Source organism: Betta splendens, chromosome 24, assembly GCF_900634795.4.
Source record: "Betta splendens chromosome 24, fBetSpl5.4, whole genome shotgun sequence".
NCBI lineage: Eukaryota > Metazoa > Chordata > Actinopteri > Anabantiformes > Osphronemidae > Betta > Betta splendens.
This window is the reverse complement of record NC_040901.2, coordinates 10,478,970-10,496,268: the sequence shown is the minus strand read 5'-3', so window position 1 is coordinate 10,496,268 and position 17,299 is coordinate 10,478,970. Positions and strand designations below refer to the sequence as shown.

The 17,299-nt window shown below is 44.9% G+C and overlaps 2 protein-coding genes across 2 annotated transcripts; one reads left to right on the top strand and one right to left on the bottom strand.

Moving 5' to 3' along the window:
* The first annotated feature begins 115 nt into the window (after positions 1 to 115).
* LOC114849319 (rho-related GTP-binding protein RhoB) lies at positions 116 to 2,339 on the top strand. The gene has a single exon (XM_029140606.3). It carries the CDS (start codon positions 264 to 266, stop codon positions 852 to 854), a length of 591 nt encoding a protein of 196 aa, XP_028996439.1. The 5' UTR covers positions 116 to 263; the 3' UTR covers positions 855 to 2,339.
* Positions 2,340 to 2,648: 309 nt separating this feature from the next.
* Positions 2,649 to 15,859, bottom strand: LOC114849316 (apolipoprotein B-100-like). The gene is made up of 26 exons (XM_029140601.3): positions 15,640 to 15,859; positions 15,325 to 15,378; positions 15,094 to 15,206; positions 14,854 to 14,999; positions 14,634 to 14,781; positions 14,078 to 14,230; positions 13,828 to 13,952; positions 13,648 to 13,733; positions 13,100 to 13,550; positions 12,902 to 13,016; positions 12,663 to 12,809; positions 12,379 to 12,590; positions 12,071 to 12,290; positions 11,779 to 11,952; positions 11,489 to 11,692; positions 11,238 to 11,402; positions 10,939 to 11,144; positions 10,674 to 10,838; positions 10,412 to 10,542; positions 10,130 to 10,331; positions 9,870 to 10,042; positions 9,595 to 9,770; positions 9,395 to 9,510; positions 8,905 to 9,278; positions 4,108 to 8,774; positions 2,649 to 4,017 (listed from the first exon to the last, which is right to left on the bottom strand). Exons 1-26 carry the CDS (start codon positions 15,692 to 15,694, stop codon positions 2,899 to 2,901), a joined length of 9,897 nt encoding a protein of 3,298 aa, XP_028996434.1. The 5' UTR covers positions 15,695 to 15,859; the 3' UTR covers positions 2,649 to 2,898.
* Between the last annotated feature and the right edge of the window lie 1,440 nt (positions 15,860 to 17,299).

The window sequence follows — 17,299 nt, the reverse complement described above, 5'->3', positions numbered from 1 at the left end:
CTCTACATATGAGACTGCATTAGATCCAATCACCTCCTCCATTACGCGCATGGGGCTCACTTCCCTATTTCCGATTGGGTTGCTATATTTAGGAAACCACCCAGCGCTTTATAAAGGCATCGCAACGTTGTGTTGCTAAAGATTCTGTGGACTGTGTTCGCGTACCGGACCGAGGCAGCACGGTGTCAGTTATATTGTAGGATATCGGACTGTTCGCGACTGTGTTCGGATGCCACGCTAGAGCTGCGGTGGGAGAGGACGGAATGGCAGACATACGCAAGAAACTCGTGGTCGTGGGGGACGGCGCGTGCGGGAAAACGTGTCTTCTGATCGTGTTCAGCAAAGACGAGTTCCCCGAGGTCTACGTCCCCACCGTGTTCGAGACGTACGTGGCGGACATAGAGGTGGACAACAAGCAGGTCCAGCTCGCGCTGTGGGACACGGCGGGCCAGGAGGACTACGACCGCCTGCGGCCGCTCTCCTACCCGGACACCGACGTCATCCTCATGTGCTTCTCCGTGGACAGCCCGGACTCGTTGGAAAACATTCCCGAGAAGTGGGTGCCCGAGGTGAAACACTTCTGCCCCAACGTGCCCATTATTCTGGTGGCGAACAAGAAGGACCTGCGCAACGACGAGAACGTGAAGAACGACCTGTCGCGGCTGAAGCTGGAGCCGGTGAAGGCGGAGGACGGCCGCGCCATGGCCACGCGCATCGGCGCCTATGACTACTTGGAGTGCTCGGCCAAAACCAAGGAGGGGATCTGGGAGGTGTTCGAGACGGCGACGCGCGCCGCGTTGCAGAAGCGGCGGACGCCGCCGAACGGGTGCCTCAAGTGCTGCGTCCTGATGTGAGCGGACTTTGTGCGGCCGACGATGACGCACCCGCGGCTCCGCCACGAGGCTCTGGACGCGCCTCGACGTGCGCGGCGGCGACCGGGCTGAGCCGAAACATGTGACTGGCGACGAATGACTTGTTTTGAGCACGGCTGGGGATCTGTGTGGGAACGGGATCTGGTTCCAGCCTGGTGTCTGGTGGATCACATGGTCCCAGTGTGACTCAGAGGGGTGAAGAAGAGACGCCAGCTGTCGACCCCCCTCTCCCGTGGACAAGGCTGACCGCAGGCCTGCTTTGGAGCCAACGTTCCAATTGCTGAATTATCGTGTGTGTGAAAGCCTTCCTGCCACGGTTCATACTTTACAATGGGCAAAGCAAAAGACTGCACTCTTTACTTGTCTACCTTGTTGTGAAAACGTCCCCCAACGCTTAGTAAATCACGGGAGGAACCAGTCCCGGAAGCCTAAACTCCAGCTTGAGTGTTGTTCACTGGTGGATGTGGACAATCTGCTTCGCGTTTCCGTTCCGCTCTAGTTGTGTTACATTTAATGTACGCGGGCAGTATTTTCAGGAGAGCTCTGAGCATGAGACTTGTTGTTCTGTTGTAAAAACATTGTGTCATGAGAGAATTGGCTCTATAAGTGGTGGGATATTTATACAGTATATGGATTAAGCCATGTGATGACAAAACCATATTACTATAATTATACAACAATGACACAAATTTAAATAAAGGGCATCCCTTTGACTAGAACTAACTAGTATTATTTTCCTTTTTTGTTTTCAGCTGTACAACTAACTTATACTGGTTGAGAAAGGTTTTCCGAACCTAATGTCTTTCATTATGATTGTATGTGAAACTCGAAGCCTGGCTGATACTTTGAACGTAATGTCACTGAGCATTTTCCACTCTTGTGAAACTAATTCAGCTCCTGTTTTAACGTGTCTCTGCGCACAAGCGTGGTGTAAGTGACTTTGAGGGAGTTCTTGTTCCAATGACAGCTATGAACAAAGGGAGCTGTTAAAAACCCTGCTGGATGTACACAGCGAGATGCTTTTTTAATGGAAACTGATGACAAATGTTCAACTTAGCTTTAAATGGTTTTACAAAGCTTAGTAAGATACGTAAAAAAAGCCGAGTTGAAGGAGTAACTTGTATTAGTTGAATCAGAGTTATAGGCGTGTAAAAGTCACATTCCTGCTGTCTGTTGCTGGGCTTTTTGCTGACTTCCACATCAGGAATGCTTTGTGCTGGACTGGTAAATTTCCCACACTGGCCTCTTTCATGTGCCTCTGATTTCCAGTGTTCACTGATCAGGCTGTGAGGTTTCACCCGTGTTTTTTAGAACAAATGTGCTTATCCTGTTCAGTGTGCTCACATTATATTGCACAATATTTTCTAGGAGCGGATGGTAGATCGCAAACAGTGGGAATCCACGACGCAATGAAAGAGAACAAGCTGTACTATTCCGGGAAAGTAAATAAAAATCAGTGTGTCACTATGTCTTTTTTTATCATTCCTTTGGCTCATTTTCTGTTCTGTTCCAGCTGTGGCTGTCATCTGTAAGAGATGGGGCACTCTTTCATCACTTCTTAGAATCATATGAGACATTATTTCATGCAGTTCAAAAGGGGAAGCAATTTTGGGACTTTTTTCTATTTTTACTCTCAAACTGACTCTAACTCCCAGCCTCATTTTGTGATCACAGATATTTGCCTGTGCTAAATTTAAACCCGAGGACAGAAGAGACTAATGGGACAAACTGTATGGATGTTTTTATAGCTCTGCTGTTTATAAGCAAATGCACAGATGCAGTACAAATGGTTTTTATTGAAGTCCCCATATTTTCTTTTAAATAGTACAAGACACAAACACAGTAGTGTCACAGTGAGTGGTAGTCTACTGTAAAATAATAAACACAATTGATATACTGAAAAACAACAGAATAACGAGCTTATTGAACACCTGTAGGCACAGTCATGTATTTTTGATAGACCATGTTAATGTTGTTGATGGTTCCACAACAGATGCAGTCAATACAAACACTATCATTTGATCAGTTAGTTGAATTTGGGAATTACTGGTAAAGGAATATCAACCTCCACCTGTCTCTCACTTACTCTGACAAACTGTTTGACATTTTTACTTTTCTCGTTAATGGACTTAATGATGCTGTTGTAGTATGAATTAACACTTTTGACGAACCGGTTGATCTTCAGCTGGATGTCAGCCTGAAGCTTTTCACCAGACATGTCAGCAAAGATTTTCTGCAGTTTAGCCTTCACAGCTTTAAGGTATTCCAGAACAATATTGTAGGCCTCTTCGACCTGCTGGGTAACATCAGCCATGACAGGGCAGCTGATAAAGTCGTTGTACATATCAGTCACAAAGGTGAAGAGCTTCTCCACATTCTGAGATTTCAGGGTCTGGAGAAGGTTCTCACTTTGTTTGATGGTAAACTGCATGAATGCTGAGATTTTCTTAATCATGTCTTCCACCTTGATATCTCCCAGTTTCCTTACAATGATTATCGCTTGATCTTGGGCTTTCTTCAGAGCTAAAAACAAATCATCAAGAACTTCTCCTCCTTTGACAACATAATTAGACCCAGGGAGGGTGAATTCAATGGCTTTTACATAATCAAGGACGACCTTAAACATGGAGGCAAAATACTCAGGAATCTTTTGAACAGCTTCCTCAGATACATCAGCAACAAAAGCGGTGTATTTCTGGTAGATCTCAAGTCCAGACAGCTTCTGTTCAAAGCCAGGGATCTGGAATTTGGTGTCTCTCAGGAATTTAAGAACAGCATCAAGCACAAGTTCAACTTTCCTTTGGTAGTTTTTGAGGATCACAATGGTCTTATCTGTGACATCTACCACAACAGTAGGAGGGTTGAAAGCCGAAAGCTGCTCAAAAGCCCTCACAACAAGTTCTTTACCCTGCTTTCTAGCCTTTTCAGTGTTCGTCATGAGGATTTTAGCCTGTCTGCGGATTCTGTTATATGCGCTGACGGCGGGATCGGACACCATCTTCACAACTGTGGGCACCTGTTTGTTTATTCCTGCCATCACCTCATAAGGAATCTCCATATTCCAGGTTGTCTGAATGTTGAGCTTCTCCGAGTTCATCACGGACATCTTTAAACCCAAGATATCAACGTCTGTAGTTGGCTCAGACTGTGGAGAAAGATTAACACAAAATCAAATCAAGACTCTACTTACACTTTAAATGCATTAATAGGTAGTTACAAACAAATGTTCTCATACCTGGTAGCGACCGTAGAGTCTTGCTTTCACTAGTGCTGGTTCCGTGGTCTGCATCTGAACAGCAATGAGTCCAGCACATGGTAAGGACATGGAGACAAGAAGGCCTTCCTCTGGACTTCCAGTCAGCTCCTGCTTGACTTCAATTGTCAGCTCAGGTAGATTAACCTTGGCTGAATTGGTGATGCCGATGTTTTTATAACGGAATGAAATGGTGCTGTCATGGTTTCCCTCCACCATCTGATGTTTCAAAGACAACGCAGAGGTAATTTTGAGGTAGTTTATGTTGGTCATGGCCTGAATTTTTCCACGCAGGATTTCAAATTCAGAGGCTGAGGAAGCATCAAATTTCATTATGAAGTCGTCCTGGTTGAGGATGCTGGTATCAGTCTTGAGCGTGATCATTGGTGTTTTCATGGAGAACTCATAGGTTAGATCACCCATGATTGGGACTACAATGCTCTCGATGTCTAGAGTGATCTTTGGAATAGTCATCTTGCTGATAGAAGATTGAACGTTCACATCAGGCACTGTGATGGCAGTGAAGTCAGGCAGGGGGATGGTGAAGGTTGACGTCTCCACATTCATCACTGGAACTTTGTAGGCAGGTACTGTGATGGTCTTTGGCAGCTCACTGCTGTATTTGCCATAGCCTGTCTTTGCGTTGCTGTACAATGCATCGAGGATGGATGCAACCTTGTCCCTGCCGAAGAGCATTTTGTTGTGCAGATTCTCGAATTTGGAGTTGATGTCAGTAACGGCTGGAGTTATAATAATGCCAAGCATCCTCTTTTTGTACTTCAGCTTGGAGTTGATGTCAATCGTCTGCTGAGTTGTGGTTAGGATATTGCTAAGGCCAGTATCTTCCCACAGAGAGAAGTCCTCCACTTTTGGAGTCTTTATAAGAACAAGTGGCACAGTGATTGAGGGAATGGTGATTTGTTGCTTCAGCACATCAAGGTTTGCTTCTCCGTTAATCTGGGAAATTAGGATAATTTCTTCTTCGCCGTTGTTCAAGGCGAAGTCGTGTGAGTATTTGTACTGGTTGAATCTAGCTAGGCCTGTCCAGGTGGCTTGCTGGACATCAGAGTTGAAGGTGAGAGCCATGTCATTCTGCAGATCCATCTTTCCAACCAGCTTGAATGGAAGAGCAACTTTGGTGTTCCCCTTGTTCTTGGTGTCAAACATGAACTCAGTGGGGCTGATCAAAGCCAGGGCCGAGCTTGAAATAGTTCCTTCCACCAGCCCAACTAGTTCTGCAGTATGAGAGGCGGTGAAGTCAAATTTCATGTCTTCAGCTTTGGCCTGGAGCTTGACCTCAGCTACACTGGCCTTCATGAAAGGTGTTTCTGTCTCAAGCTTGGCGTTGATAATTAGGTGACGGAAGATGCACATATCAGCAACAAAATCTTGGTTCATTTTGAACTGCTTGCTTCCAGTTTCTCCAGTGAAAGTGATTTTAGCTGTGTGGAGATCCATGACCACTTCCATGTCGCTCTTGTGGGCCACCTGATCAGAGAAATCCTGAACTGCATACTTTTCACTGGCCACATTGTTAAGGGTCAAAGTGGTAGTGCCAGCGTCAAGCAGGAAAACAGTCTTTTGCTTCATTGATGTTTCACTGAAGATGTTGAGTGCTGGCACATTGAGGTCATGGTTGTAGGTGGTGTCTGCCTTTGCAGAGACTCCCTTCTCCATGGCAAAGAAGGCGTTGTTGGTAAGCTCTGCTACATAGAACTCTGTGGTGACCTTTGCTGCCGTGTTAACAGAAGACTGAGCTGACAGACCATACAGAGCCGTTGTTCCGCTGTGATCAAGTGTGAAGTATGACTGCTCAACTTTGAGGTTCTCAGAGATGGAGAGTCGGCTCATCTTGGGTGCAGCAAAGTGGGCACTGGCATCTACCAGGAAGTCCAGGGCTTTCAGGGTCGATGTAGCCTGTGACTTGAGGTTGATTTTGAATTCTGGTGTGACTGATGTAGTTGTGGTGTTCTCCAGGTTGGCAGTGGTTCTGAGTTTGTACTGAGGTGAGGTAACTTTGAACTCCCCGTAGAGTTTTCCAAAGCAGGGAATCTTGCTCATATCTGCAACTTTCTCTTTTAGCTCCATAGCCAAAGGCTCATAATCAAAAGATTTGATTTTCTGGATCATTCTCATGATGTATTCACTCATGTCTTCAATCAGGTCTTTGAAGTCAAATGAATACAGTTCGTCCATCAACTCCTGAGCTGGACCCATTGCTTTTTGGAGCAAAGGCTGTATGTCAATAGACCTGATTGCAACAAATGCAGACTGAATCTTTTCCCTCACCTCATACTGCCTCATGAATTGAACAACTTCGTCCATGATGGCTCCAATCATCTTCTCAACCTCATAGCTGGAGAGGATGTCTTCAATCTTGGCATGCATCTCACTGAGCCTGTTAGGAATGTTGTGCTTATTGATCCAAGCCATAACAGCCTCCTTGATAGATTTCAACACTTGCACGATCTTTTCAGTTGGGAACTTGGCTGCCAGGTTTGTCATGACATCTTCCACTGACTTTGAGAACTTTCTCAGGTCTTGGACAAAGAGTTTGAAGTCAAAGTTGTCAATGACCTCCTTCAGTTCTGACACTTTCTTCTGAAATGTGGTGCTAATCTCATAGTTGTTGTTGATATCTTTTAGCATCTCGGTGCTGTGCTCCATTAGTTTCATTGCTGTTGCCTTTGCATTTTCGGTGAATGCAGGCAGATGCTCAGCAAATGGGATGTAGATAAAGTGGCTTTCGCTGTTTTTGTCATATTTCACAAATCCAGAAATGGCATAATCTGCCTTCTTATCACTAAAGAGGGAGGTTGAGACTTCTCCTTCCACCTCAATACCAATTTTCTCAGCATTGTTATAAGCACTCATCTCTTGCTCAAACTTATGTTCGTTCAATTTGGATTCCATCTTCATTGTGACACTTTGCTCGTCTAGACTCAGGATGCTGTTGAATTTGTTCTCCATGCTGGTCTTCATAGTCGGCCTGTCTTCCAGCTCATGAGTGGTGGAGGCTCTGTACTCAAATGAATGTGTGAACAACAAGGGTTCTGCCTTCAGGAGGAATTTGCTGTATAGGTTGCCGCTCTGCTGTCCATAGAAATACACAGCACCATCTGAGTTGTGAGTGGCTTCAATGTTCAAGGTGAAGGGTGCAGCAGTAGTTTTGACTTTGTTGTTCAGACGAAGAGATGGTGAGTTGATATTAGCCACATTGTTGAATTTCAGAGTGAGTCCAGCCACTTCCACATCAGTGGTATGTGTCATGTGAGATCCCAGCAGTTTCCCATTGGTATTGCACTTTGCAGACAAGACCAAGTCAACAATCTTGATGTCATAAGTGTGTTTGATCTCTTCCTCCGAGAAGGCTCCCTTCATTGTTCCAGTCAGCTCCATGTTGTAGGGCTCTGCCTTGAACTGGGCCTCGTTCACAAAGTTGACAGCCATGACCGTCAGGTCATTTTTCATGATCACTGAGGCAACGAAATGCTCCAAGTTAAGAGTGATGTCATGCATGTAGGAGTTCTTCTTGTCAAGGACGTTATCAGTCTTGGAATGGACAGTAAAAGATCTTGGTGTGAGAGACAGCGAGTGTGTGTTTTCAGTTCTCATCTCGACGTAGGATCCAACCATGTTGTTGGAGACGACCAAGCCATCTTCATTGACTCTGAGGTTTACTCTGTTCCTGGCATTGAGGTCAAAGACGTGGCCTTCGAAGATTCCATTGAAATAGATTTCTGTGGTTGCAATCTTCCCTTCAACACTGAGCTCAGCCTTGTGCTCTTTAATGGCTCCCTTGGTGGTGACAGACATGGTGGCACCAGAGGTGTCAAGACCGCCATGGAACACATTCTCAAAGGTCAGTGGGCTGTGCTGAGCCGTTGTTGTACAGCTGGTGGTCAGGCCATCCATGTTCAGGGCCAAAGTGGCCTTGTGAGCAGCAAGGCTTGAAAATATGTTTACAGAAGCATCTGTGTTGATCTCAAAACCAGAGGGGTTCAAGGAGCCAGTTAGCAACGAGTAGGCACGGTTCACCGTATCGTCAGCTTGGTTTTCGATCCTGAGGCTGGCCTGTCCTTCAGAGGCAGAAAACTCCACCTGGCTTCGAAGGATTCTCTCGTCAGCTTTGGTCACAGAGTCAGACTGCATGCTAAGCTTGACATCCTTGTAGTTTAGACTCATTTTGGTGGTGTGCTTGATGGGCTCACTGTTCATGTTGGTGCTAGACTCAATCGAAAGTTCCTTATCAGCATATGATGCCTTGATCTTGTTAAGAACCTTCAGGATCTCTGAGTTTACCCTCAGCGTACTCTCTAGTCTCGCTTCTTCCTTTGTTGGGTCAACTGAGAAGGTGTGGAGGTACGTGGTGGTAGCGGTCATGGGTCCGACAGAAACACTTCCATCTGTGTTGATGTCCCCAGACAGCATGTTCGAGTCGAGGGTTAACTGGGTGGTAACAGTCAGAGAGGAGTCCAGACCCACAGGAGCAGTAGCATAGATGTTATACCTTCCAGTTGTTAGTATACTGTCTGTGACAGAAATGGTTTCAAGTACACTAAAGCCTGTCTTCAGGAGCATGTGCTTCAGGGAGCCATTAGTGGTGAATTTAATCGTCTTCTCTGTTGTGTCAGTGATTTTTGTAGAACCTTTAAAACAGACAAGTCAGTAAAGTCGATTAGTCTCCATTTTGTATTTGCATTAATAGGCAGTTAGTCAACATTTCTATTGTTTCAGTTGTATTAAATGATAAATGCATAATTAAAACCAATGAATTACCCTCAGTGGAGAAGGACAGAAGTTTGATTGGACTGTCAGCCATGACAGTGAACTTAGCCAGGTAGGTGGGAGACTCTTCAGTGTTGTTGCCAGCAGAGACCATTGCCTCCCAGTTGTACAAGTTGCTGTTGACCTTGGCAGACATCTCCACCATCCCCATCAGAGGCAGAGTGAGGTCATATTCAGAAGGGATGGTGAAGGTGGGGATCTTGATCTCCTGTGGGGTCAGGATCAATCCCAGCTGAGGCACAGAGATTTGTGGGGAGGTGACCATCTGAGGAATCCTTAGCTCCTCAGACGATTTGCCTCCAAGAGGCAAAGGAATACTGATGGTCAGACGTTCCTGATTGAACTTGTATTTGAATGTGCTTTCACTGGGGAACAGATGAAGAAAGTCATTGTTATTGCAATGATTTAATTTCATAATTACACTACTACTACGTCATTACTTTACTTCTTCTTCAGTTCAGTGGAGGTGCGTTACACTTACAGGTTCATGAAGAGGTTTTCAGGTATGGAGGGCACTTCCACTTCGGCCAAGCTCTTCCTCAGAGTCTCAACATAGGGAACATCAGCTGTGATCTTGTCCATCCAGATATTGCTGGCCTGATGAAACAGCATATGAAAATGCCTTTGTCTCGAAAAAAAAGGACCAAGTCAAGTTTTTGTAAAACTGTTGAAATGTTTTACCTCAACTGCTTTGTTGAAGATGTGACGCAGTTTCATGTCAGTTTTGACAACCTGCTGGTCCATAAGGTCTTCTACAGACTGACTGATCCAGTCCTGGACAACATTAGCGTAGAGCACCAGGCTCTTAGTTTCAGCATTCAGTTTGGACATCAACTGAATCTCAGCCCATTCTTGTCCTTGGATACAAAACAAATAGGTCTTTAGTTCCAAATTTCAAACAAATGCCTGAAATCATCACACTTTATTTCTCATTATTTCATTCAAGCATACTGTACCGTATTTCAGAGTGATTGCCTGGATGGAAGAGCTCTCTGGGAGTTTCACATCAGTCTTGATCTCCATGGTGAGTCCGTCAACTTTGCTCATGGTAGCAATAATGGTGGCATCCGTCTGGAGTGAGGGGACTAACAGTTGAACCTGCACCATGCTGTCACTCATGGCCTGAACCCTGTGACCAAAACAAGACCGTCAGTCTGAGCTCAACCGCTATAGTGTGTGTTGAGTTTAAACTATCTCTGCAGCAGGGGTTACTTACTTGGCGCGGCCAATCAGAGAAAGTTGGGGCACATTTTTGTTGGAAATTTCAAAGATGAGGGATTTGCCTTTGGCGCTGCTGTCAGTCATGGCAACCTTTACACCAGCCTCAACGTCAAAGTCAGGAATCTGAATTTGGGTTGTGAAAACATTCCTGTTCCTGTTGTACTTCATGGTGGCTGAGGCCTCAGTAGGCTGATCACCTGGAGACAGAAAGTTTGAAAAATCTCAGGCTCATGTCATTTATTTATTGTCATTCATTTTTTTTTGCTTTGATTTTTACCTTCAGCTTTCAGGGTCATCTTCAAAGAGTCAACCTTCTGCCGGCCGTCCTTTCCTTCACTGAGGAGCTTATAGGCGATGGTGGCTGTGTACTCAGATACTCCCTCAGTTGGCTCGATGTCTACAGCAAACCTGTAAAATCCATTTAAAAATTCTCTCATGAATTTTCATTCAAACGTGATGATGAAAACAAAGATTCATTGTCAAGCTGAAAACTGTTCCATTTCTAAGATGAGGCATTTCTGATTAGGATCTTCACTTACATAGTCTCCCCATTCAGGGGGCAGTAGGGAGTCTTGTCACCAGTGGCAGCATGAAGAGTTTTGGTGCAAAATTTGACTCCAGGGAAGAGAGGGCTGCAGTTTGATGCACTGGTTGTGTGTGGGATCACCGTAGCCTGGCCAGCACCCATGATCATCACTTTATTGCTATTAGATTAGAAACAGGAACATCAAAATCAGTTTCCGTCTTGTTGTCATGGGAGCCAGGTTATACACCAAAAAACGCCATCTTTATGGGATTTGTTACCTGATGCTGAAAAGCCTTGTGGTGCCCTGTGGGGCGGGGATGGAAAGCTTGACCTGGTTCTGCTCCATGGTGATCCTGGCATTGAGTGTGCTCTCGTGGTACATGTTGGTGTGCATCTCAACAGCGGCCTCAACAAATTCAGGGAGATGAACTCCCATCTGAGTCACAAACTCAACTCCGACTGAGGGCATGAACAGCAGCTCCTTCTGTGGAGATTTAAACAGACCACATTGAATGTAATGCATTACAATGTAATGTATTAATTATTGTAATTAACTGATCAAAAACTGAGGATTTACCATGTTTGGAGCAATGTTGATGCCTCCCTTTGCTCCAGGAGTAAAGGTACCTGACAGACCAAACTTCAGAGGCAAACCAGTTGCTGTTGGCATGATGAATTTGTTGTCCATGAAGATGTAATGGGCAAAAATCTCATTGTCGGTGCTTGACATCAGTTTAGCCACCTGAGGAAAAACACAACTCAGCGGTCAGTACGAACACTGTAGCAAATGACGAGCGGTGATGTTATAACAGGAGTCTGGAATTGCACCTTGGCTGGAATGATCTTCATCAGCATTTCTGCGTACATCACTGCATAATCGGCAATAGCCTTCAGTTCGGTGCCCTTGGCGTAGCCAAGCTCATCTCCCATGATCCTCAGGTAGGCCATGGCCTCCGGAGACTCCTGACTCTGCAGATCTTTTAGCAGCTTGTTGAAATTTTGCAAGATGTCTTTTGCAAGGTTTTTGGAGACCTTAGGGACAAGTTCCATTGTATCAGTTGCAATGTTTCAGTGGAGATATAGAAATAACTAAAAGAGGTTATCAAATACGCATATACCTGCTGGCCGCTTGATTTGAAGGGAGCAACCCATTTGTCCAGAACTTCCTTGATCTTTGGTGGCATCTTGTCCTCAGCCCAGTACAGGCTCTTGGACACTGTGTCAGGGAAAAAGCCATTCTTTCCAAACAAAGCATCAATGGTTGGCTCAAAGCCTTTTCCTTCCATGCCAACCTGCCAGCAAAATAAAGTGGACTTAGTGTATTTTCTCAACACAATACAGTGAGGACACCTACAGTACAATTTGAAACACAAATAATACTTTTCCCAATATGAATATGAATTCACATACCTCCCAAATGTCCATGTTGAATCCAAAAGCCTTCAGGGTAGTTTCCAGCATCACCTCTCTGGGCAGTTTGCTGCTGGGGTCAAAGATGATGTTGCTCTGAATGTCGGCCTGCAGACTCTCCAGTCCCATATCCAGCTTGTAGTTGCGAGACTTTGTGGCGTAGTCGTTGTGTGTGGCCACGTCAGAGTCCTGGACAGCATCCATGATCTTCTTACGGATTCTGAGACACCGAAGCATATGCAAAACAATTAGTAGCCAGTATTTTTAGGACGTACTGTGGCGTCTGTTTGCAGATGTTGTTTTCTCACCCCTCTGTCGCTGCATCAGTGGAGACAATGATGTTGTGGATGTGGGAGGTTATGAAGGCCTTGACCTGCATGTTCTGTTCTTGCTTGAGCAGCTTCTTCACCATCTCGATGTCGCTGTCTTTGGGATCTCTCATCAGAATGAGGTAGGCTGCCAGGCGCTTCTGCACAGCACCTTTGGGGTACTGGGCGACCCTCTGAAGGTTAGCGCGAACCTGGACAGGAACCAACAGTCACTTTGGGAAACTTAAACTGGGATGCAGTGTTTTGCCTGGGATGTGACGTACCTCATCTGTCACAGACATGCGTCGCAGAGCCTGGATGGCAGACAGCTGCACAGACAGTGTGGTGGCCGGCTGCCTCATACACTTCACCAGGGTGCTTTTTATGGCAGGGTTAGCCGCCTCCATTGCATCGCCCATGTTTCCAATAACCTGGATGGAACCACATGGAAAGTTAAGTACAACTAGACAAAACAAAACGTTGCCATGAAACATTTTATTTCTAGATTTTGTTAGTTACTCACCCTCAAGGTCAGGAAGGTCACATCTTTGTCTCCAGCACAGTCTGCACCCAGAAGAGAGGCCATGAACTCGGACACAGCAGTGATCTCAGGGGTGACTCCCTCAGCTTTGAACATTCTAGAAGCGAAGGTGGATGTTTAAGATTAGACGCCATCATGAGCTTAATCAATACTCAGGATAAAGGATCATGGTTTACTCACTTCCTGACTGTGTTGCTCAGAGCATACATGATGGGCTTGCTCTGCTTGTACTGAGCCATTGCCAACATGTCCTTGACCATCAGGGGAGAGGGATTGGGCAGCAGCCCAAGGGCGTAGACAGCAGCGTCAACCTCAAGAGAACCTTCCTCGAAGGTCCTGAGGACCTTCATGATGACGCTGGTGCACTCGGGGGTGCCACACTGCACCAGAGCTTGCCACGTCAGAGGGCTGGACATTTCCATCATCTCACCAACAGCAGATCCCAGGACGTCGACGTTCAACTCACGCAGCTCAGTCACCAGCTTGTGGAAGAGGTGAGCGCGCTGCTCGCCGTTAGCGCTCTGTGACAGGGTGTTCAGCTTCTGCAATGTCGCCACGGCCGCATCTTTGGTCTGGATGGGGCACTTGTCAGCAGCAATCTCCATGGGCAAATACCTGATGTTGTCTTCCTCTGTACAGAAATAGAACAAACAGTAGGAAATCAGTTGGAGACTAGACGTGATGTATCTAGTTTCAAACTTTCTACCATTTAAAGACTAAACACTCACTGTTGTCAAATATCCTGTCATTGATCTTGGCACTGTCTCGCAGAGTCAGAGACTGCTTCACTGTGGTAGAAATTCCATATTCATTCCTGAGAATAAAAAAGATTAACATATGGTTCAAACAGGAAATTGATTGTGATGTGACAAGAGGTTGTGACATAAGGAAAGCTGTTTTTAACTCACTGGTAGGAGAGAGGCAGGAAGATGTGCTTCTCTGTGCAAACACCACTGGTCATGTGCTTCTTCTGGTTGTCAAACTTGTAGTTGCAGGTCTGGGTGCTGCTAATCAGCTTAGACAGGCCTTTGTTCTGATGGTAAAAATACATTATCAGTGTTTTGTGGAAAAGCACTAAATCATTAAAAGACAAAGTTTTCCCAAAGGACTGAGTCTTCTTGGTCACTGTAACAGCATCGGGGCGTTGCCTGCTCATACCATGCCAGAGATGAGGGCCAGCGGACTGGTGGCCTGCCAGCGGGGCACGAACTCATCACATTTGGACAGGTCCCTGCTGAGAGTCACATCAGTAGCAATGTCCTCCCGGGAGTTCACACTGAAGCTGGTGGAGCAGATCCCATGGACGGTGGCCTGGAAAAGGGGAAAGGTCATCATCAGTACTGACTCGTTGGGGGGAAAAGATCAAAAACATAATTTATCTGTAGTTAGCGGTGCAATTAACCTGTTTTATTTTGTTTAGCAAGCTTCCTGATTCTGATTATTAATCAGTGGGAGAGACTCGTCTACATGGGTGATAACCTATCTAGGACTTTGGCCTGCGGGCAGAGATTGCCACTATGAGAACATGATGTGACAGGGTGCATTTATCACCTGTGACTGGGCCAGCTTATCTTCTCATTGTGCAACGTGTTTATCGTTGTATGACTCTTCTCCACAAACAGTCAATTCTCTCCTATGTAACTCTGGCCTTAATTGATCTGTAACTATGCACTGATGAAATCGAAATAAGACTGTAAATCAATAGGGCGGCTACCATTTCCTTGTTCTTGTCCTCCTCCATGACGGGCACCATGAGAGCAGAGAAGATTCCCCTCTTGACGTTCAAGATGTTGACAGGCTCGTCCTCCTCGGGGTACAGCTTGACAGCAGACAGTCCTTCAACTGTGATCTTCAAGGGGTTCCTGTGGATGTGGGCGGATAATTATTACAACCTGCCACTGGAACGGTGATTAAATGGGAGTGGTGCGACTCACTTGGCCATGGCTGCTTGGAAAGCGTCGGCGTCGGCTGCAGGGCGATGCTGCGGCTTCCCCTGCGCGTCCACGCCAGAGATCTCGCTCACGGAGCACTCTGTGGTGCGGAGGATGAAGCTGCAGGTCTGGGGCACGTCAACCTCAACCTGTGCAGCAGATCAAACACTTCTCAGTATTGCTGTTTTCTGCCACAGGGTGTCGAGACCCCACTGCGGTGTTTGCGTCACCGGTCGAACCTACTTTGCAGGAGACTTTGGGGCCGCTCTTGTTTTCGGTCGCGCCGCTCACACTGTTGATGGTCTCAGCTTCGTAGTCGTACACAAACCGCCGGAGGTTCTTGAATCGCTTGGCCACTAAAAACAACCACCATAACAACATTCAGAGCAATGAAATGAGGTTGTCTTAAAACAAGTTAACATTCATCATACATTTCTGATTTAAATCAACATCATAAACAATTAAAAAACTCACAATAACAAACTGGAGCTTGTTCCTCGACGCCATCTTTCAACACTACGTCCTGCTCTGTAAATAAAAAACACCACAGCCTGATGTCAACTATACTCAGCACAACAAGAAGACACAGACAAAGCAACATTTGTATTTCTATGGTTTATATTCTGTTGTGTCAATGACCCAACACGTTGTATTATATATAAAAATATTTAATAATATCACAGTGTTAAGCTTTTTCAAAAACAAAACATATCAAGCATCCATAAACTCTTTCTGCAAATATATTCACTTTGAATATGTAATAAAGTCTAAAGAAAGCGAGATACTTACGGGCCAGAGTGTAGGTGCCCAGCAGCAGCAGAAGGCAGAGCTTGGTACCCCCCATGACGGGCTAAGCAAAGCTCCAAGACGCCTGAAGGAGAGTCCTCCTCTTTCTGTGAAGACTAATCCTTCTGCTTCTCTCCTTGGGCTTTTATACTTCTCCAGTCTTAGAGTATGTGATTATCAGGACTTGCAAATGTGTTGCCCTGGTTCCAAAGTCTGAGCAGTCCTTGTGGCAGGCCAAAGGTAAAAGCATTTCACAAACCAAGACTTGTCTGTCAGCACTGGGTGTGGGTGGTCTCTGTGAATTGGTCAAATGACTTGTCCAGCTCCTGTTATTATTTAGGGTTGGTGTCTTCAGGCTTGATGTTGATACCGAGGCCATTTTATAGAGGAATGCATGCAGTGATGTTTACTGTTAAAAATGTCACAGCAATCTTTATCTTTCAAAAACATCTTTTAATCAGATCAAAGCCATATAATAGTTAATATATACTGAATCAGCAACTGTGTTGCTTGTTTGTTACACTTAAAGGGTCACTCACTAAAGGTATCAGTAAAGTAAAAGCCATGAGTACATTCTATTATTTTAAGGCTCATGGATCATTTTATTTTTCATTTCAGTTCACAGGTAATCTCGCAGGGATTTCACACTGAAAGACACAGTTAAGCCAATTTACTGAAACATTTCAGGTGAGTCTGTGTTTTTAACACAAAACCTACAGTGTCCTTATAAACAACTTCAGATGCATAAAGACTTCTTCTGGAAAGCCGAGTGGACCTTTGCCCCACAGTTTAAGAACAACATGAATCATGACACAGAATCGAAACCTGAGTCACCTGCTTCTTTTTTTACCTACTCATCCCAGTCAGTTATCAGCGCCTCTAACATGCACGTACATACATAAAAAAACAACATATTTTTAAGCTTCTTTACGTCCCACAGATGAGTTGAAACAGCAAAAGGTCTTAAAGCATCACAAGCATGAGTCCAACAGATAAGCTCAAAGGAGATTTCTCCAATCAAGCTTCTTAAATTCTATCTTACAGATACACAATATTGGGATTTTGAGTGTCAAAAAGCTGTGTCATTTAATACAAAAACCTCTACAGTAGGTTTTACTGTGTGTGGTTGCTCCCTGAACAAAATGTTCTGGCCTTTCCATGAATTAACTTAATTGAACTGCAAATGTGATGAGTACAGTATGTCTCACTATTGCTTTTCATTCAAAAAGAAAAATAAGCATTTGAGTAGTATTTTAAATGGTCATTCATAATTTAATTTATTAGAACAAACCACTGATGCTCATGTAGATCATGTCCTGAATTATGACTCTTCTACATTTCATCTTTGAGCCTTTTTAAAATGACTACATACTCAGATCCAACACAATTTTGGTGTTTGTAGTTAAAAATAGACAAACAATCCCTTTGTCAACTCTGATGATTGAAACAATGGTGTCTCAACATTGTCTCTATGTGCAGGGTTGACCTTTCACCTCCTAAGTCTGTGAAAGATGTTTGATCAGAGTTAGAAAGGACTTTGTTGCTGCATAACTATATGGAAAATATGTCCTGACAATGACCATTAGTGCATGAGGTGACAAGGTCACAGAATATACAAATGATATAAAAGAAACATGATTCATGTATCAAGACCCCTATTTAA